Genomic DNA, 22859 nt, shown 5'->3' on the forward strand with positions numbered 1-22859 from the left:
CTCCAGTTTTATCCACCTCATTAGAACTGATTCAAATGTATTCTTTTTAATGGATGAGTAATACACCATTGTGTATATGTACCACAGCTTTCTTATCCATTCATCTGCTGATGGACATCTAGGTTGCTTCCATGTCCTGGCTATTATAAACAGTGCTGCGATGAACATTGGGGTACACGTGTCTCTTTCAATTCTGGTTTCCTCGGTGTGTATGCCCAGCCATGGGATTTCTGGGTCATAAGGCAGTTCTATTTCCTGTTTTTTAAGGAATCTCCACACTGTTCTCCATAGTGGCTGTACTAGTTTGCATTCCCACCAACAGTGTAAGAGGGTTCCCTTTTCTCCACACCCTCTCCAGCATTTATTGCCTGTAGACTTTTGGATTGCAGCCATTCTGACTGGCGTGAAATGGTACCTCACTGTGGTTTTGATTTGCATTTCTCTGATAATGAGTGATGTTGAGCATCTTTTCATGTGTTTGTTAGCCATATGTATGTCTTCTTTGGAGAAATGTCTGTTTAGTTCTTTGGCCCATTTTTTGATTGGGTCGTTTATTTTTCTGGAATTGAGCTGCAGGAGTTGCTTGTATATTTTTGAGATTAGTTGTTTGTCAGTTGCTGCATTAGCTATTATTTTCTCCCATTCTGAAGGCTATCTTTTCACCTTGCTTATAGTTTCCTTTGTTGTGAAGAAGCTTTTAATTTTAATTAGGTCCCATTTGTTTATTTTTGCTTTTATTTCCAATATTCTGGGAGGTGGGTCATAGAGGATCCTGCTGTGATGTATGTCAGAGAGTGTTTTGCCTATGTTCTCCTCTAGGAGTTTTATAGTTTCTGGTCTTACGTTTAGATCTTTAATCCATTTTGAGTTTATTTTTGTATATGGTGTTAGAAAGTGTTCTAGTTTCATTCTTTTACAAGTGGTTGACCAGTTTTCCCAGCACCACTTGTTAAAGAGATTGTCTTTTCTCCATTGTATATTCTTGCCTCCTTTGTCAAAGATAAGGTGTCCATAGGTGCGTGGATTTATCTCTGGGATTTCTATTTTGTTCCATTGATCTATATTTCTGTCTTTGTGCCAGTAATACACACCTACTACTTGCTTAGCTGGGGGACACAGAACCTTAGCATGATCCATTCTTTCAAGGCATTTACAATGTAAACTTGTCACAATGATACTTTGAAATCACACTGAAATCTACGCATCCAGGTAAGTGCTCACCTTGCTTGGTGTAGCTACTGCTCAAACTGCCTTTGGAAATAATTAAACACTAAGAATCGATTTAATTATTTTAAGCTCACAGTTTGTTTTTATTCTAAACTGTGCTACTTACCTTGGCCACTATTTTATTTGAGATTTATTATTCTTGCTATTTAGTTGCTAAGTCATGTCCTGTTCTTTACGACTTCATGGACTGTGGCGCACTAGGCTCCTCTGTCCATGGGGTTCTCCAGGCAAGAATACTGGAGTGGGTTGTGAGTTCTTTCTTCAGGGAATCTTCCAGAACTAGGGATCAAATCAGAGTCTTCCACCTTGGCAGGTGGATTCTTTACCACTGAACCACCAGGGAAACCCTTATCTGATACTTGATTAATTCTAAAAATCTAATTCATCCTCAAAGGAGGAAAATTTGCTATTGCTATTTGTGTGGATGTAGTACACAGATACACACATTCATATAGAAAGACACATATGTATATATTCTGTGGTTTATGAGGGCAATTCCCAAAGGACTGGAAAAAAACATCAGTGCTTGTCCAACAGGAATATATGAGCCATACATGTAAATTTTGATTTTCTAATAGTTATATTCTAAAAAGGACAGCATCACTGACTCAATGGACATGAGTTTGAGCAAACTCCGGGAGATAGTGAAGGACAGAGAAGCCTGGTGTGCTGCAGTCCACAGGGTGACAAAGAGTTGGACATGACTTAACAAGTGAACAACAACAATGAAAAGTAGAAAGAAACAGATGAAATTAACTTTAATAACACTTTTTATTTAAACTAATATATCAAAAATATTATAATTCCAATATGTAATCAATATAAACATTATTGAGAAATTAAACTTTTTTTTCATACCAAGTCTTTGAAATTCAGTGTGTATTTTATTCTTATAGAATAGTTCAACTTGGATCCACCACATGTCAACAGTTCAAGAGCCACATGTGGCTAGTGACTGCCAGACTAGAGAGGGCAGGATGGAATATTTAGAGCTATGGCTGTCATACCAAAAAAAAAAAAAAAAGTAAAAGTGACCTATCCCCTACACATCTTACTCTGCAAAGTAATGACTCTAAGAGGTATAATACACTGATGCAAGTGAAATGCTGTTGAGTGACAACAGCTTGTGAGCACACTTAACTGGGGGTATAAACACTAAATAATGCCAGAGTTTGTGGAAAGGATGATTTCAAAAGGCCAAAGTCATCTTCATGATTCATTAGTAAAGGACAGGCAATCGGAGAAGAGAGAAGGGTATTTTACAATATTTAAGGGTAAACCCTTTCAGACAAAAAATAATGGTACTAACACACCAGGAAAAACTTAGTTCAACAAATGAAAGATGAGAGTCGATCACACAACTATGATACGAACCCAGGGAGTGGACTTGTAAGTAGTGAGCAACTCTTTCATGAAAGAGGCTCTTTAAAACATTAAGCAGAGAAGTACTACTAAGCTACATGAAATTTGGAACTGAGATACAAAAATGGTAGAAACTATTTTTTGGTACTAAAAGTGGTACAAATGATTTACATGGTAACGTCTGATTCATAATCTCTTTATACTCTCTGGACCTCAGTTAACTCAAGTGTAAAATAAAGTGGATACGACCCTCAGGTCCCTTACAGCTAGAGTGACCTGTGATTTATTGTGCAAACCTGGACACTTTCAAGAGTAAAAGGGGCACTATTAATAATTATGCTGGGATAAGAGGTATAAACTAGAACCGTTTCACGGCCATAAAACTATATGATCCTCTTCTACCAAACGGATGCAACAGCTACTCCTATGCAGGGATGTGGAGCTGATCAAAGTCCAGGCGTGTTCTTATTACCTCTGCGTGGCCACAGAGGCCTTGTGGGCTAATATACACTGATCTGAGTGAGGCAGCTTCGCCTCTGCCCCCAGAGCATTTTAAATTGGTTTGAATTTGGGAACAGGATTCCATATGGACAGAGCTGGACTCTGACAGCCTGAATATATTTACTGAAGACAACAAATCATTGACAGACTAAATGTAACAGAGGAAAGGCCTGGCCTGCTTGTACTCAGAATCTGACTTTGTAATTGTAGCCTCCTTTAGACAGGCCTAATCAATTAGAAGAGGCTGATTTTAACCAGTTGCAGGCTCATTACCCTGCATTCCAGTTTGTGTTGATGAAAATCAGTTTCAGTCTGTGGCCTGGAACTCATGTACAGCACTTCCTGCAGCCTCTTATATAAACACATCAAAACATTTTTTTTTTTTGGAGCTGCCCCTCTCCGTTTTAAGAAAACCACTTTGTGAATCATGATGAAAATAGAACAACTGCATGTGGATCTGGGGCCCATACCAGGAAACATACGTGACACCAAGGAACATGTACAAAGTCAGAGCTTGAGGTGGTGCATGGTAGATTGGAGACTGAGTCTCAAATATCTAGGCTCCAGCAACAAATGAGTCCACTCGGTTATTGCCGCAAAATGGAACAGAATGAACTCCTGAGTTACTGAAAATGACAAGAGTCGAGTCCAGACTCTTCCCGGAATGACCAAATAGAAAACAAACTTGCAACTAAACAAGGACAAGTTTCCTTGGGAAGCTTTTATGAAGGAAGCGTATGACACTAAGTGTAATTTTGATATGTGGTTTAGTCTTGCAAAAGTAGAAGTGGGGGAGTGCGTGGGAGAGCCATTCAAAACCCCACCTACATTTCAAAGACCTGTAATCACTCCAAAATATAATGTAACTGTGAATCATACCTGGCTGGTTGCCTTTTGAGAGTTTGTCAAGGCAGCACGTCAACAGGAAGAGGATATCAATATACACAGCTCTGGTCACCAAACATGGATTTTGCCTAGAAAGGTAAAGAACAGAAAATAAGTTGGTAATTTTTCTCTCTGAGGCCTGGGCCACAGAAAAGAGAAAATGGGTATTTTCTACCAGGCATATCATAAGGCTTAGAGAGTTGTGTGTGTGTGTGCTAAGTTGCTTCAGTCGTGTTCAACTCTCTGTGACCCTATGGACTTGTAGCCCACCATGCTCCTCTGTCCATGGGGATTCTCCAGGCAAGAATCCTGGAATGGGTTGCCATGCCCTCCTCCAGGGGATCTTCCTGACCCAGGGATTGAACCCATGTCTCTTGTGTCTCCTGCACTGGCAGGCGGGTTCTTTACCACTAGCGCCACCTGTGAGCCCCAGAGAGTTGTAACAAATGCTAAAAATGATGGACAGTCACCGATGGTGACAATGGTGAAATTTTCATTTCTCATGAAAAGAAAATGAAAATAAAACCTTAGTGCTTATGGTGGAGGTTGGGACTGTGTTTGTACAAAACAGAAAATTCTATGCTCTGGCGCCAAAGAAAATTAACTGAAAACAAACAAAAACCAATACCCTATTCCAGTTACATGAAGACAAGAGGGAAGTAGGGAATATGACACCTATAATATTCTATTATCTTCCTCTTAACTGGACAAATTTAGGGGAAACATCATTGGTTATGAATATCAGTGATTTAGCATTTTGGAGGAGAATTGCACTCACAAATGATAAACTGTATTTACAGACTTAAAAAAGCAGCTGAAAAAACAAACATGAAAGTATTAACAAACACTATTGACAGACATTCCTTTCCTGATAAATGAGATTTTTTTTTTCTTCTTTCAATAAATGGAGGTCTTTTTACTCTTTGAACCACATGCTGGAAAAAGTGGGCTTGGCTTGAGGGGGTCTAGATCAAAATGGAAGAATGAAGACTTTTTTTTGAGAATAGTACTGAATCTCCCTGACTCTGAGCCTCAGTTCATACTGGTCAAGAAAAGTGCCCAAACCTCCCAAGGGTACTAATAATTCAGTTGGGAAAGAATCCGCCTTCCAATGCAGGAGACGCAAGAGACACAGGTTCAGTCCTCGGGTCAGGGAGATCCCCTGGAGGAGGAAATGGCAACCCATTTCAGTATTCTTGTCTGGAAGCTTTCATGGACAGAAGAGCCATTGGGTGGCAAAGAGTCAGATGTGACTGAGCACATGCACACGAGAGGTAAAAACAACAGGGACAGACCTGGGTTTGAACCCCGGCTTTTTGCCATCTAGTATCTCTGTGACCTGAATCAGATTTCTGACGGGCACAATGGACCCCGCAATCACCTCACTGAGAGTCACTGTGAGCATGTGATTCGCGTGTTCCCTGCTCTGCTCCTCTGCCTCCAACCTAGGATGAGGGAACAACATGAGTTCCAGCTAGTATATTTCCATCTGGCTTGATCCTTTGATGTATCCTTCTCACTTCCTATAAGTTAAGTTTTACCATTTCTCTAAAGTTTATTCTCACTCTATCCTGAACTGCCCATATCCTAGGGGCATGCGATATCTGCACGAAAAGCAAACCAGATACTTTTCCATTAAAACAAAACTGTCTTGTTTCAAGATTTCCCTGTTGCTGACCTGCCTCATTTCTGTTCCCTGACTTACTTCACCTACAGTAGCTGCTTGCTCCCTGACTCTGACTCTGCCATAATGACTAGTTTATATGTACACTTCACATTTGGCCTAGTTTCATGCCTATGCCCAGTTATTTTTAAAAATTAGTTTTAAAAAACAGGTAGCACATGCACATGGTATAAAAATAACTCAAACAGTACAGAAGGGTATGCAGTAAAAATGAAGTTCCTTTTCCATGCCCCCACCCTCTACCCACATGTTCTGTTCCCCTGAGGCAACCGCTATTGCTGCTTTCTAGAGCGTATCCTTCCAGGCACATTTTACAAGCATCTATCTATAGCTACCCACTTGTTTATTTTTATATAAGTAGTGGTTTACTACTTACTGAGTTCTGAGCATTACCTTTTTTTCACTAATACATTTAAGATATCATTCTATTAAAAAACACAGATTTGCCTCATTTCTGAAATGGTTGTGAACTGTTCCATTTCATGGACGTACCCGTCCCCTAATGAAATAAGTCAGACTGTTTAGGATATTTTGCTGAAAACAATGATGTAATAAAGATATATGTATATTAGTTTATGCATATGAATGGATATTCAAAAGAGAAATCCGTAGAAGCTTAAGTGCTGGATCAAGATATTCATGCATTTAAAATTTTGCTTCATTTAGATCAGATGCTCTCCAAAGAGACTGGGACTACTTATGCTTTCGCCAACAGTGTTTAAGATTCCCCTCCAGCTCCAACAATCTGACTCACACTGTGATTAAACCTTTTGACCTTTGCCAAGGTGATAAGTGGAAAAACAGTACCTCATCATTTTAAGTCATAATTATTTTATATGAAGTTGCCCATCCCTTCATAAGCTTTTCAAAAATATCTTAATTTCCTTTCCTATGAACTGTGATCAAATCTCCGATCTATTATGTTATTGGTATTTTCCTTATTGATTTGTAGGAGCTCTTTGTATATTAAGGAAATCTGTCCTTTGTCATATGTGTTGCAAATATTTTTTTGCAGTTTATCATCTGACTTTAAACTTATTTACAGTACTTTTCTGGAATTCAAAACTGTTTGGTTTAATGCAGTCAAATATATTATTTTTATCTTCTGGATTTTATGTCATGCTACCAAAGTCTAACCTTTCCTCAATATAGATTTATATATTTTTCTTTAGTACTTTTTCTTCTAGTACTTTATAGTTCCATTTATTTCTTTCTTTATTTGTGGCTGTGCTGTATCTTCATTGCTGCACCTGGGGTTTCTCTAGTTGCTGTGAGTGAGCTTCTCATTGTGGTGGCTTCTCACTGCAGAGCACAGGCTCTAGGCTGCATACGCTGCAGTACTTGCAGAGGGCTGGCTCAGTAGTTGTGGAGTATGTGCTTAGTTGCCCGTGGCATGTAGAATCTTCCTGAGGCAGGGATCGAACTCAGGTCCCCTACATTGGCAGGCAGATTCTTAACCACTGAACCACCAGGGAAATCTTAGTTTCATTTTTTGTTCTTGGCAACACTCTGATCTATTTGGAATTTACTCTCCCCAAATCTTACCTTTATATTTTGTCTCTATTCAGTTTTCCTCAGGTCAGTCAAATTTGACTTGTGAAGTTGAAAAGTCCATAGTCTACAAAAATTACTTTAATAACAGTATCATTCCCTGTTCTGGCATGTCCACTGTTTAAAATGTGGGATATCTTTCCTCCTCCCAATGGAAAACCACTCAGGAGAGAAAGCAAGGAAACCTAGTGCAAAGGGTTAATGAATTATCAGACATGAAGCACAGGGCTGAATAATAAACGGCCTGCAGATAGCAGGATGAATGCCTCCTGAACATCCAGCTGCGAGCCAGGTGCTGGAAAGAGATGCACAAGAGATGATTTCTGGCCTCGGAGAGTTCTGTCTTGTTTTGGAGAAAAAAATACAGACAAAACTCGGGACAGGATGTAAGGAGTTAAGGGAAAGAACATAATAGGGTGGACTAGAAACATGGACGGAGAAGGCAATGGCACCCCACTCCAGTACTCTTGCCTGGAAAATCCCATGGATGGAGGAGCCTGGTAGGCTGCAGTCCATGAGGTCGCTAAGAGTCGGATACGACTGAGCAACTTCACTTTCACTTTTCACTTTCATGCACTGGAGAAGGAAATGGCAACCCACTCCAGTGTTCTTGCCTGGAGAATCCCAGGGACAGGGGAGCCTGGTGGGCTGCCGTCTATGGGGTCGCACGCAGTCGGAAACGACTGAAGTGACTTAGCAGCAGCAGCAGCAGAAACATGGAAAAGATGTATGAAGACCTAAGCCCAAATGTAAACAACAGGAGGAATTTAGACAGACAAAGCTGACAAGCAAGGGGATTTTGAGAGGGGGCAATAGAGGCAGGAAGAAAGGAGTCTAGCTGGTCTGGGGACCCATGGGAGATGGGATACTCTGTGCTAACTGGTGCTCCTTGGTATAAAAATGTACTGCCTGCTCCATTTGACCTCACAGGGTCATAACTTCTCACCTGAGATGTTTTCCTGCTAATGAAGTCACATAGAACCATAAAGGGAAGTTTTTGGGAAATTGGTTTGACTTTCAAGCTCAGGGAGGAACCTAGTTTCCATGATATTTTTAGCTAAATTAATATATTTTAGAACAGTTCTAAATGAATAGAGGAAATGTTGGCTATCTTTACGTCCCCCTGCCAGGCTGAAGTGTTCTGCACCTTCTCTTGGCCTGGCACAGGCTGCCAACCTTCCTGGCAGCCTGGGACTCGGCAGGGACCACTCTGACTGCTCCCAGAACTGAGCTTCTACGCCAAGTCTGATGTAGTCAACGAGATCGTGGGAGGCTCCCTCAAATTCTGCTGCTTTCGATTCCAGGAAACAGAGAGGATCTGGGGCTACAAAGGAGTCCATCCATGGCTTCTCCTTCAAGACTGACTCAGAGAGAAATTCTGGCCCAGAGCCCACTGTGCAAGGCTCCACCCTTGAGGAGAGCCACAGCCTCACAGCATCGCTGTCTGGAATCAGAGTTGGGCTTCACTCTGAATTGGCTTCTAAGTCAGGAAAATAATTTTTTTTTCTTTTTCTCTCCCTGTTACTTGGTGTTTGTTCTGACTTGGAAATGGTACACTGTGAGTTCAGGGTGAGCCAGAGGTTTGTTCTCGGTCTGTCAAGCCACTTTGATGATGGGAATAAAATCCTGGGAAAGAGCAAGCCAGCTGGACAGGAAACCAAGCCACAGGGTTTTGGTGGGTTGGGGTTTTTTTTTCCTGCCCCCAGATGGAAAAATCCTGGCACAGGGCATGGTATAATAAAGATTAAGAGTTCAAAAAAAAACTCAGGAGTGGTCGGGGTCTAACAAATGGGCTAAAAAACAGCATAATAGAGGTTTTAGAACGAGTAACAGGAATCAGGTACTATGAGGACTGAGTACATAAATAAAGCGAAATGCAGGCCTTGTTAAATCTTTCTTCCACTCTTTTTATCACTGGTCCCTTGACATATATCCACCCAAGAACTCGATCTCTGAACTTCATTAAACCTCCTGCCCTCTCTCCTGGAAGCTGGGGGAGGCAGAAGGCAGAGGAGAGAGAGTAAGGCTTCCCAGACATGTTTACAATGGCCCTAGTGTCTGGAGGACACCAGAAGCTCTTGGGAAGCCTGTGATAAATTATTCACTTCTTCTGTCCCTTCCGGAATCCCAGTGGCAGCAGCGATTTTTAACTGAAGCCCATTCATTCAGAAAACATTTACTAAGAGGAAACTGAGAGCCCAAAATAATGCCAGGGTATGGATATATGAAGACGAAATGAGTCAGTGGCATTCATCACTGCCCTCAAGAAACTTAGAGTCCTGAATTGTGTTTTTCAAACTGTAGGTTATGACCCATTTTGTTGGTTATGAAATAAACTAGTAGGTTTAGATGACCACCTACTAGTATTAAGAGAAAGCCTAAGAGAAAGAAAGGAAGGAAGAGGAAGTGGGGATGGAGGAAGGAGGAGAGAGCTAGCTAGGGAAAGGGGGAGCAGTGAAAGATAATCACATTGCATCAAAGCAGTCAGGGTAAGCATCGCTCCCTTAAATTGTTAAATATAGGATTTCTAGAAAATTTTTGCCCAGAAAGAATTTTTAATAAATTATCTTTGATATAATTTATAAAATGTGATAACTTTGAGTAAAAATATTGACTGATTTAGTCTAATGTCCTTTTCTTTTTCAGGTAATATGCCACCATCTATAATACCAAATGGTATCAGTGGGGTATTCTTGATATCCAAAATGATGGTGGATAACATTCCTGAAATTAAATCTTCTAAATCTTGAGTAAATTCCCTCTCATTGTATTTTTCTACAAACTGTTCATATCTTATGTAGACAGTAAAATTTACATTATGTAAGATTTCACAGGTATGTTTGTGTATATATCCACACAGATATATACACGGGGAACAAAGATACATACTAAGTCACCTGTAAAGTCTCTTTCTGGTTGTGAATGGCTGTCAGAAAACCTTGAAAGGCCGTGGTTTAGTGAGAGAAACACACAACCAATCATGTGGTATGACTGGTGCTCAAAGGAGGGTTGACAAGAATAAAAATTAAGGGTGGAGCGGGGGGGAAACACCTCGGTAAATCCAGAAGTGCCTTTGCAGGAGGAGTCTAAGAGATGGACCGTGGGCAGAATGACTCCAGCAGAGGAAGCAGCATGTCCGAAGATGACGGCATGTTACGTGTTTGAAAAATAACAAGAAGTACAAAGGGGATGTGGAATGGATGGGACAGTAGGAAATGACGCAAGATGATGACATGCCCCAAATGGAAGTGCTTTGGAGTGACCTTTCAGAGCTCCAAAAGCTCCAGATGGTCCCAGGTGGGACCCCACTGGTCCACTGGACGGCTGGGGCCCCCGGGGCCCATTAGCATGCAGCCTTGGAGGGTTCCCAGCAAGAAACAGACAGTTCACTTTGGACATATTTTTGCTTGTCACCTTGGATGACTTTTTCAGAAGAATTCACTGCCATCCTCAGAGGGCTGAAAACAACTGTTCTGGCTTTAGGCTGCTAGTGTCTGTTAAGGTTTGCTGCTGCTGCTAAGTCGCTTCAGTCGTGTCCGACTCTGTGCGACCCCAGAGACGGCAGCCCACCAGGCTCCCCCGTCCCTGGGATTCTCCAGGCAAGAACACTGGAGGGGGTTGCCATTTCCTTCTCCAATGCATGAAAGTGAAAAGTGAAAGTGAAAGTCGCTCAGTCATGTCCTACCCTCAGCGACCCCATGGACTGCAGCCTTCCAGGCTCCTCTGTTCATGGGATTTTCCAGGCAAGAGTACTGGAGTGGGTTGCCACTGCCTTCTCCACTGTTAAGGTTTAAGTCCTGAGAAATCTATCTGGACTTCAACACAGTCAAGGTCGAAGGTCACTCGAGACCCCAGGGAATTACTCTCTCCCAGAATCCTGATTAGACTCATGGTTTAACTTAATTATCTAGAAACGTTTACTAAGTACCATGGGGTGTATCCTACTTGGAACAGGAGTAGAGAAGGGGACAGGTTCTGGCCTTGACGAGCTTATGGTCGTGTGTGTGTGTGTGTGTGTGTGTGTGTGTGGTGGTAGAGGGTGTATGTGGAGAAAAACAACACACACACAAAACAATGTGAGAGAACATCATGGAGGAAGGGCCTGGAGATGTGGAAAGACTCCGCGAGTGAATGGAAAGCGGGAATTTCAGACAAGAGAGTTCACTTTGCAAAGATCCAAAGATGGAAGCAAGCTTGCCGCATGCTGGGAAGAATGAAGTCCAGAAAATCAAACAGGTGCAGCTGGCCAGTTTGATAGCTTGGAATGACTCTGGGTCATGAGTCCTGGCAGGGGCCCATCAAGGTCCATGGCAATCTCTCCCTCTAATCTGGGATCCTCTGTGAACTCACTCCCATTCAGGTCACGTCTGGTCTGCACCACAGTGGCTACAAAGCCTCTTGCCATGGAGCCAGCACTGAGCTTAATGAAGCAGTATTCTGGGGACCACCCCCAGGACTGAAATAGGCTGGAAAGAAGAAAGCCAGAAAAAAAAAAAGAGAGAAAGGAGGTGAAGAGGAAGGCAGAGAGCGGGCAGGTAAGAAGCTGGGCCACAGGTGGGAGGAGCAGAACAATGCGGTGGGGAAAGAGGCAGAAAAGGGAGGGCAGAAATGGTCTCTAACTGTCCCCACACCCCGCCACAGTCCCCTCACTGGACACACATCGAGCCACACCATGTCCTGTACTTAAAACTCACTTCAAAGCCTGTCCTCTAGGAAACTGTCCCTGACTAACAATCAGAGACTGGCCTCGGAGAACAGTGTGAATGGTGGACGTCTCTTTGGACTTCCTCTGATCTCCCAGAGATCCCACTGGCCATCTTTGTACTCCTCTGCAGTCTGAGACTCTGCAATGGTAGCTGTCCGCAGACCAGATGCCATCTCGCCTTACATTTGGTTATAAGAGGAAGAGCTGCCGCGGTGAGGAGCCAGGAGGTACTTCTCTGATGTGGGCCCCATGAAGTCATATAAATGTGGAAGTGTAAATTAAATAAAAAGGACCCCTCTCTCCCTTCTGATTTCCATTTTTACCACGGCCCCCAGCCAAGCAATCATTCCTATGACATTTCTGGAGAAACAATAGGGGATTTGTTTAAACCAAGATGCCAAATGGTCAGGAACTGCAGAATATATAAGTTCTTGCCCCCACTCTGTAACATACAGAATTCAGATCTGCATGCAGGGCCAGCTGGCAGCAGCACGCAGGGCCAACACCCCTGTTAGCCACGCCCTGGCTGGCTAACACCCACTCCCGGCCCTGCTCATTTACCTTGTGCTCCCCCGGGGGAGGGGAGGCTGGTGGCAGCAGAACTCCATTTTATGGTATGTTCCAGCTTCCAGCCAGCCTTTCTTGGTCTGGAGCTCTGCTAGTATTTATACTCACACCCACACATATGAGCTGCCCCACAACCCTCCTATTGGGATTCTCCTTTTAAAGTGAAGCCATCTTCATGTCCTGCTCTGGGTATTGACCAATGTGTAAGGAATTCTTACCAAGTTGTCAGGCACAAGGCAAGAGACCATGAGCTGTGAGTCTGTCCAGAAAGGGACCATATGTCCAAGCCATATGCTCTAGGGCACAGGGGCTGCCCCTGGAACGGCTGCCTTGTGTCCGACTCTTTGCAGCCCCGTGGACTATACAGTCCATGGAATTCTCCAGGCCAGAATACTGGAGTTGGTTGCCATGCCCTCCTTCAGGGAATCTTCCCAACCAAGGGATTGAACCCAGGTCTCTCACATTGCAGGCGGATTCTTTACCAGCTGAGACAACAGGGAAACCCTCCTTTGCCTCTGTGAAAAGAGGACCCCAACTACTCTACCAAGGTTCTGAGTAGGCACTTGGCAAAGGCCCAGGCAGTCTGCATAAGGCCCTAGGGCTCTGCTTAGGTCAAGGTCAAAGTCACAGCCGCCTCTGCTTCCCAGGGGAGTGCTGCTATATGAGAGGAAGCCCACCAGCTCAATGCCAAGGCTTTGTATTTCCCTCCAAGAAGGCTCACCTGCCTTTTCAGAGGACCCCCAGGGAGCCACCCACCCCTCCCAGAGGCCCTCATATTTTTCCATCTTTCTATTAGGCATCTTTTTCTCATTAATGTACTAACACTCAAGTTATGTGGAGAGAATGAGGAAAAAGAGACCTTGTGTGGGGGTTGGGATTTGTTCAAAGCCTGAAGAAACCATTTTAGAGGGTGTATGTTTTTTATTCCTTTTATGAGAGATGCATGTTTCCCCCGCTCTGTGACTTGTTTAAAAGTAAAGTTTAATATGCTGCCAGAGAAATTGCTGGTTAATAACTTAATAAGCAATGTGCTAGGGATTATGGGAGAAAGGTAGTGTCCAAGAAAACTTTTATTGTACAGTTTGGGGCTTGGATTAGCTTCAGTTATTACATAAAATGCTAACAGAAGTCCCCTTTCTTTTCAAACTTTACTTTCTTCCTAGATTATTTTTAAAAAATTAGAATATATAAGTGAGGTGAGTGAAAACTTCTACTAGCTGCAAGAGAAGTCTGAATGTAGATCACAGGTGAGGATTTCTAACAGTATAGTCCGAACTTTGTTCATGAAATCTTGGCGAAGCACACGCTTGGAAATTAGCCCTGGCCGCAAAAATAATATCAACTGCATTTTATTAAAAGTTTTATCTTCAAAAAACATTTTATCTTTAAAAGATTCTTGAGAGGAGAAAAATAGGCATTATTATTCCCATTTTTATAAATCAACAAAGTAGCTCACATAGCTCAAGTGACCTGTCCAAGATCAGGGCAGAAACCAAGAATAGCATCAAGGTTTTCTAGACAAATTGTATCTGTGAGTCCCAAACGCAGTGCGATGAAAGGGGAGAGGCTGGGCCGAACAATCAGAGCATGCTGCTTTGCACGCTCTGGTGGCGTGTCCTGGTGGCCAGTCTGGAGAAGAGTGAGGTTCGAAGTACAGCTGTTTCTGTGCGGGCCACCAGAAAGGCCTGTTTTCAACATGGCCAACAAGACTGATAAAGACTTCATTATCTGACAATAAATATCCCCTATTTGCTTAGCTCTTTCGTACTTGCATGCCCATTACTCACTATGTTCTTTTCCATCTTCACCCACTTCCCATTTTGGATCTTCCAACTTAACAGATAAAAAACTGACACCCGGGACTTCCCTGGTAGTCCCGTGGTTAAGACTCTGTGCTTCCAATGCAGGGGGCCCGAGGTTCAATCCCTGGTCAGGGAACTAGATTCCACATGCCACAACTAAGACCCCTGAGCAGCCAAATAAGTAAATAAATGTTAAAACCAAACCAAACAAAAGAGGCCCAAGGAAGTTAGAGGCCACCCGTCACTGGTTAGCAGCTGAGCTGGGGGCCAGAACACAGACATGCTACCAGCGAGTATATCTTGCCCCACCTCAACCTCAAGGAGGCGTGCTCACAGCTAGAATCTTTTCCACTCAACCAGGGCCTCTTAAAGTGACCCCCTGTAGGTACCCAGGAACACAGGGCCTTCGGGCTGGTAAGGGTCCCTTCCGGCTCAAGCGGGACTAAGTTCCTGATTGTGAGGGGAAGCTATTTCCAGAGACCTGCAGGCCAGTCCAATCGCTGAGGAAGGCTGGGCATCACTGGCAGCGAGGAGGAGAGTGAGGCTTCGGAGGGTCTCTCTCAAACCCGCTCCCTTGACTTATTCACATAAGGCCTGCCCACGTGCCCCACAAGCCTTCGGAGGGTCTCTCTCAAACCCGCTCTCTTGACTTATTCACATAAGGCCTGCCCACATGCCCCACAAGCCTTCGGAGGGCCTCTCTCAAACCTGCTCCCTTGACTTATTCACATAAGGCCTGCCCACATGCCCCACAAGCCTTCGGAGGGTCAGCCCAAAGCCTGGCCAATGAGGACAAAGGCACCAGCGCTAAGTTGGCTCAATATGAGGACAGAGAAGCAGGAAGCCAAGCGAGGCCTCCAGGAGTGTGCCTGCTAGGTCTGCGTGTTGCCGGAAAGCCTGCCCTCAAGTTACTGACTTCAGTTAAAAGCAATGTCTCCAGAAGATCAACAGTGAAAAACAGCTATAGAGTCAGAAGAATTATGTACATGATGTGTGGGTCATGTCAAGCAGCAGTCAGTCAGCTGAGGGTGGATTTCTGGGGAAAGGGGATCTGGAGAAGCTGAGTTGTATTGGCAAGAAGGTCTAGTGATGGGGTCCTGACCAAGGAGGGCAGCTCCTGAGAGAAGGCCTTGGGCAGCCCAGAGGCTGAGGGTGGCAGTGTTTCCTACAAGGATGATCCAGCCGCAGCAAAGGAAGCAAGAGGACCAAGAGGCAGAAAACCAATTTGCTCTTGAAATCCCAAATTTGGCTATCTTTGCAGCCAGACACATCTGTCAAGTAGGAAGAAGTCACCTGTCCCTTGTGTCTATTTTCCTGTCTACAGATACTGGTTTGGATTAGATTCCTGTTTTGAAATAATAAGGGGGCATTCCTGGTGGCTCAGACAGTCAAAAATCTGCCTGCTATGCAGGAGACCCAGGTTCAATCCCTGGGTCAGGAAGATCCCCTGGAGAAGGAAATGGCTACCTACTGAAGTATTCTTGCCTGGAGAATCCCATGGACAGAGAAGCCTGGCAGGCTACAGTCCATGGGGTCATAAAAAATAGGACATGACTGAGCAACTAACACTTTCACTTTTTTGAAACCGGGAGTCAGGGTGCTCTTTGTAGTCCCTCTGAGGGCTCCAGTGGTTGAGAAGCCATGTGGGTGGGCCTCCAGGCCCATATTTGCACCATATTTTCCATCTCTATTATCTCGAACATCTTGGACTTCCACTTAAGCTTGTGTTTGAAGAAAGGATTCCACTGGATTAGATGATCTCTACATTCCCTTTCCTGTTATAAACTGTGGTTCTACAGTCCTCTTAGCAATGTTGAGCAGACAGTAACCATGAAGTCTAAAATGCACATGGGCAGTACCTCTATTCGCATCACTAACTGCCCCGGCATGCAAAGGAGTTTCCAAGTACCAGACAGAGCTGGTGGATTGCTACTAGGGAGCTTCTGTGAACCTCCAGCAGGGGCTGGAGAGTTTTTCAGTCACTGAGAGAGGCTGGGAAGGTGTAACACGCTCCTCAGTGTGTCTCATCAGCATGGAGACAGCAGCCTATTTACTAGTCTGAGCTTACTGACTTCCTCTTCCCTCTTGGATCAGATTCAAATTCCTCTGGCTGACATTTAAGGCCTGCCACAACTGGTCTCTTATCAAATCTTGTACAGCTCTCCAAACACACCACGTCTTCTTTAGCTCTACACCCCCACTGGCCTAAATGCAAACACTTTCTCCACTAGGGTGTTCCTGACCCTGCTGTCCACCATCTTGATATGCTCTTTTCTCACCATTTACAGTGTTTCCAAATCACGCCCATTAAAACCTAGCTCAATTACCTAACTCCCCTAGGAAACCTTCCCTGGCTATCCCAATCCACATTCTTTTCTGAATTCTTATACTTAATATACATACTGCGGAATTAAGGATTCTATATGAATGTCACTGCTGGTTTTTTTCACATGGATAAGCTCTTTTCAACTAGACTGGATCATAACTAAACCTTGACAATAGAGGCTTAATTACATATATCTAAAGTGGTCTCTGCTTCTCAGGTGGCTCAGTGGTAAAGAATCCACCTGCCAATGCATGTGCTACAGGAGACACGGGTTCGATCCCTGAGTCAGGAAGATCCCCTGAAAGAGGAAATGGCAACCTACTCCAGTATTTTTGCTAGGATAATCCAATGGACAGAGGAGCCTGGAGAGATACAGTCCATGGGGTTGCAAAGAGTCAGACACAACTGAGTGGTTGAGTATGCACGTGTGTACAAAAATGGTCCCCACAATGTTGAGCACTACTAAAATTCCTTTCTTTGTAAGTGGACAATGAGACCTACACAGCTTATTTAACATCATAGGCTCTGTATCAGTGTAACTTCACTCATTCACCAATCTGTGAGAATTAACCTTACCTAACAATTAATGGCAACCCACTCCAGTACTCTTGCCTGGAAAATCCCATGGGCGGAGGAGCCTGGTAGGCTGTAGTCCATGGAGTTGCTAAGAGTCAGACATGACCGAGCGACTTCACTTTCACTTTTCACTTTCATGCATTGGAGAAGGAAATGGCAACTCCAGTGTTCTTGCCTGGAGAATCCCAGGGACGGGGGAGCCTGGTGGACTGCCGTTTGTGGGGTCGCACAGAGTCAGACACGACTGAAGCAACTCACAGCAGCAGCAGCAGCAGCAGCAGCAGCAAGCCTTTAAAGACTTCTCCCTTCTCCTCAAAGATGTCCTTGACATCCCATCCCCAACTAACTGACTTCTATAATACACTTTGACCTCATTCCAGCATTTACCAAATTCTTACATGTTTACAGTTAATTAAATCCATACCCATGTTATTCACTTGGTTTTTGAAATAGGGACAATATCATTCATCTCTACATTCTCCACTGTGCCATCTGAATTGGCTTGGATTCATTGGTAATGGCTCAATGAAGGTAACCAAGGTGTTGATTTATCCAAAGGATGAAACATGTCACATGCTAAGGAAAAAAAAAAATAACCCACTATATTACAGTTTTACATAATATTATGAAAATGTGTTGAGGCCATTTAAAGCCTGCATCCCTTGCAAGCTGGGCAATGACAACACTGCCTAAATCTTCCAACAGCAATACCCCAAGAAGCCAACAGCTACAAGTGGAGCAAGACAGATCTTTCTGAGCCCTTTATCAAATGAATTACCACCTCCAGGCTAGGTTTGCAGATTTCTATATTTAAAACGTAGAAAGTTGGGGGTTGAATTCTTGATGTGCAGTTGCATAAACAAACTATTTTTATTTCTTGCTGCAGTAAGGAGGAAGCTTTGATCTTGGGCAACTTGTTCAAAGGCTCAGTTTAATATATTGATCACTTCTGAGGGCATTTACCTGACTAGTTTCCATAAGTTCAGCCTGTCAACAAGAAATACCTCATGTAGTCTCAAGCTTCACTTCTTAAACAGCTTATTCCTTTAAAACTTGATGTAATTTTAAAAGGAATATCCAATGAAGAAAAGGTTTTGTGGACAAGGCTGTCCACTGCTTTGGGTTGAAATGTGCTAACTTAATGTTTCTCTCTGTTTTTAAAAATACAAACAGGATCTCATCCTGAGATATCATGACCTTGAACATTCCTGAGAAGTCTGAAAGGGAAGTGAACAAATGTCAACAAGCTTGGGTCTAAAATACACCAGCTTCATTTCTCTCATCATTCAAGTATGCACAAGGCTCAGAGAGACTTTGAATAGGCTGAGCTGGGGGATTAAAGAGGGGTCCTGATGAGATTCTCCCTCCCTGGTAAAATCTGGGGGTTGAAAGAAAAGCAATTAAAAGGGGGAGGGGCGGGGGAGTACTGGGAAAACTTTTATTTTGAGAAAAAGAAAAAGAGCATAGAAGAAACAAACCCGAAGCAAACCCAACCCCCAGTAATGCCTGGAAACTTGCTATGTAAGTAACCACCCCTGTTAAGACTTGCTTCCCTTACAGTTTTGGCAGGGATCACAAATGACAGCCTTAGAATGCCACATGGTCATCTGAATATTTTAACAACCCATCTCCACTGGATTCATTTCAGCAGCAGGGGAGTGAAATGCAACCTGCAGCTGTGGTGAAGGGCTAAGGCCCCTCGCAGGAGTTGTGAAAGAGGGACCTTTTCTTTGGGGAGGGGGGCTGGTCCAGAAGATGCGAGGGATAGCGGGAGGGCTAAGGGACACTGGGACAATGGAATCTGACCTAAATCCCAGGATTTCTGCCTGGGAAGTATAGTCTCTTGTGTGAATAAATCTGGTGGTTAGAAAATAACTGCTGTCTTCAGCTGTAAAGCAAAACAGAACTCTAAACCAGGACTTCTGCAGCTGGCCACAGACCCCCCCCTGGGGCAGAACTGGGATTGCCACACAAAAGCCAGCCTTAGCTTTGTCTCTATAAGCATATTTTTCTTATGTATTTAGATCCCAGGCCTTCCATGAGCATACCATGTCAGCTTAGAGGGGGCCAGTAAGAAGGCGAGAAAATGGGGAGAGCAAATGAGAGTATGAATAAGTGGGTGGATACAGAAGGAAGTCTAGGGAGATGGAAAAGACATGAAGGAGGGCCTGGGTGGTGTCAGGAGCACTGACGGGAAGTTGTATAGGGGAAGTGAATGGGTCATACAGCTAACACTTTCTGCAAATAAGAATTAACTTGGGGAAACAAATCATTGGGTCTGGGACAAAGAGGAAGTCTTCAACAAACATAATAAACTCCCTCCATCATCTCTTCCCTCCATCAGCACTGATTATTCAAAAATTTATTTCCCAAGGTTGCTTCCCTAGTAACCTTGGGACCTGTTCTTGTATTCCTGAGAGCCTGTTTTTCTCACCAGTGAAGTGAAAGTTGCTCAGTGGTGTCCGATTCTTTGTGACCCCATGGACTTCTCCAGGCCAGAAGACTGGGGTGGGTAGCCTTTCCCTTTGCCAGGGGATCCTCCCAACCCAGGGATCGAACCCAGGTCTTCCACACTGCAGGTGGATTCTTTACCAACTGAGCCACAAGGGAATCAGACTATTATTTCTCAACAGAGTATCAGACTATTATTATTTTTCAAAATGATGAATATTCACTGCATGCCAATGAAGCCTGGATCCTACCCTAGGCACTGAGTCCCCTGGGATGGCTGCCCAGACAATGGAGTGTGGACTCCCCATAGAGGCCGTGTGGTCTTCTTTGCTGCAGGTCACACCAGATGCATGGCAAAAGAATTCTGTGCTGATCCCTTCAGTAGCCTCACCCTCTCCTATGGCTCCAAGCTCCAGACACAAGCCCTGAGAATGAGGGGGTGAAGGTGGGAGAATTTCAAAGGGCGGGGTGATCCACAGTGGCTGACTCTCTGATCCTTGGCCCTCAAATGGGCACTGTCTCAGAAAGCAGCATCGGAATCACCTTGAAGCTCGTCAGAAAAGCAGAATCTCTGGCTCCACCCCAGGCCTACTAAAGGAGGCTCTTCATTCTAAGGGGCCCACAAGGTGATCCATGTGTACATTAAGGTCTGAGAAGCACTGTTATAGAAAATGTTCAGTTACCACCATTCAAAGCCCTGACTTAAAAGCACTGGCTAGATAAAGGCAATGTGGTCCAGTAGAAAGAGCCTGATGAGGAGCAGGCAGTTAAGCCCTCCAAAAACGTTAGCTGTTGTCAGGTAGGTGTTACAGCCTGGTCAGCTGTGTGAACACAGGCAAATCCCTCATCTCTCTGGGTTGCACTTTCCCACATGCATGGGGATGGGAGGGAACGACAATAACTTTATGATTCCTTCTGGTTCTAAAGTTCTAGGTCTACGGCTCTATTTAACAAGACTGTTTTGCTGCCTTCTCCATACTAAAGTAGGGGCTTTAATAAGTAGTTTCTATGTTTAATACAGCCTGGCATACAGCAGGACTTAATAAATATTTGTTGAATGAATGGGCAACAATCTGAATGGCCAGTAATGGAACAACGGTAAGGTCAACCTAAAGACTGATTTTTCAGGTGACAAAAATATGCTATCTTTAACAAATGATGTTTTCAAAGACTTTTTTCTTAATATAAAAATAGGCAAAAAAGCATTTTACTTTTAGTGATGCATAGACAGTAAAAACTAGACAGAAAAGCAAGAAAATAATTATCATAAGAAGTCTGGACAATAACCTTAGAGGAATGATAAAATACAAAAAGAGGTTTTAAAATATTTGTCACTAAAATTTTAAAAAATTGGGATAAAATAAACATAGTATAAAATTTACCATCTTAACCATTTTAAGTGAACAGTTCAGGAGTGTGAAGCACACGCATGTGATTGTGCCAGCACTCTCCAGAACTCTTTTTCATCCTGTAAAACGAAAGCTCTCTGAGTAGAACCCTAACTATTCGCTTTCCTGCCAGCCCCTGGCAACCACCATTCTACTCTGTCTCTCTGAATTTGACTACTCCAGGAACCTCACATAAGTGGAGTCGTATAGTATTTGTCTTTCTGTGATGGGTTTATTTCACTTTGCATAACGTGCTCAAGGTTCATCCATGTGGTACTGTGTGTTAGAATTTTCTTCATTTTTAAGCCTAAATAAGGTTCTCTTATTCATACCGTATTTGTTTATCCATTCATCTATCAATGGACACTTGGGTTACTTCTACTTCCTGCCTACTGTGAATAACACAACTATAACACGTACAAATATCTCTTCATGACTCTGCTTTCAATTCATTTGGGTCTATACCCAGAAGTATAATTGCTAGATCATATGGTAATTCTATTTTTAGTTTTCTGAGGAAACCCCCTACTATTTTCCATAGCAGCTACACCATAAAGAGTTTTCACATCTCACACACACACACACACACACACACACACACACACGCATGCTCACCACAAATACCAGACCCTGCTCACCACAACAGAGAAAGCAACAAAGACCCAGGGCAGCCAGAAATTTAAAAAAAAAAAAAAAAAGCCCATCCAAAAAAAACAAAAAAGAAGACTCTTCAACAAATGCTTTCGTATACTGTTATATGGAAAAAGTGATAACTTACATACATACAGCTTAATTTCAACTACATTCAAAAAAATACAGGAAGAAAGATGAAGTAACTATGTATATAAAACTGTTAACCAATAACAGTGGGCTCCACTGGATGTCGGTGAGAGCAGACTTATATTTTCTTCCCTAATTATCTATGATAAGCACAAACTACACGGATAGTCAAAAAAAAAAGTGAAAGAAATTTAGTAGGACACATTTTTCTTCTTGGGCATCACACCATCCATCGCATGGAATCTGACAGCCCATTTAGTTTACCACGTTTATTCAAAGGGCATGCGCGCGTGCACACACACACACACACACACACACACACACAGAGGTTTTTCCTTTTATAACCAAAGATGATAGATAACCAGGCTGATTTCTGAAAAAATTTAAAGCCCCAAATAACTGTAATTCCAACTCTCAATCAAAGGAAATAAGTTTTTTCTCCTCCTACTCTTACTTAACAGGGCTTTTAAAAGTCCTTCCCATCCAGGCAGGACCTGTGGTCCAGCTGGGACGGCAGGGCTGGAATCTGCATAGAGCCGGGGCAGCAGACAGGGCTGCGAGTGGGGCTGTGCTGACTTCCTCTTCACGGTCCTCACAGCCAGCCTCGCCAGGCCAGCAGCTGACCCCTATTCTCACTTGGTTTTTGGCCTGGGTCAGCTTAGTTTTCTTCCAGTAGTTGGTAAACCGTCTTTGCACCAGGAGAGAGATAGTAAACTGGACTGAGGAGAGAGGGATGGCGGGGAAAGGGGAAGGAAGGGACTCGAAGGATTAATGAGCTGATTTCCATTAAGGCTTTGACATCTTGGAATGAAAAGCGGACTGTAAGAGCAGAAGCCCAGTCCTCTACTCCGGCCATGCTGCCAGCTGGCCATTCATCACCAAAAATTCCCCAACAAATCCACGGCTGTGGCTTAATCACCTCATATAAATCTCTATTAATCTTGCAAAGTCAAAACACTAATATATGACAAAAGTCTTTATGTACCCTCGATTTTGTGGTCAAAATGTTAAAAAATGGAACTGATCATCCAATGGTTCCAATCAACTTTTTTTT

At 43.4% G+C, this 22859-nt stretch overlaps 1 protein-coding gene across 4 annotated transcripts in view; it reads right to left on the bottom strand.

Annotated features, from left to right (window-relative positions):
* Positions 1 to 22859, bottom strand: part of THADA (THADA, armadillo repeat containing) — a 335976-nt gene that overhangs the window by 78756 nt on the left and 234361 nt on the right. For all 4 annotated transcript variants that reach the window (XM_027555132.1, XM_027555129.1, XM_027555131.1 and 1 more), the window contains exon 31: positions 3970 to 4064. In XM_027555132.1, the coding sequence (XP_027410933.1) occupies positions 3970 to 4064 (95 nt within the window). The remainder of the gene's footprint in view (positions 1 to 3969; positions 4065 to 22859) is intronic.

Source organism: Bos indicus x Bos taurus, chromosome 11 (genome assembly GCF_003369695.1).
Source record: "Bos indicus x Bos taurus breed Angus x Brahman F1 hybrid chromosome 11, Bos_hybrid_MaternalHap_v2.0, whole genome shotgun sequence".
In the NCBI taxonomy this organism is placed as follows: domain Eukaryota; kingdom Metazoa; phylum Chordata; class Mammalia; order Artiodactyla; family Bovidae; genus Bos; species Bos indicus x Bos taurus.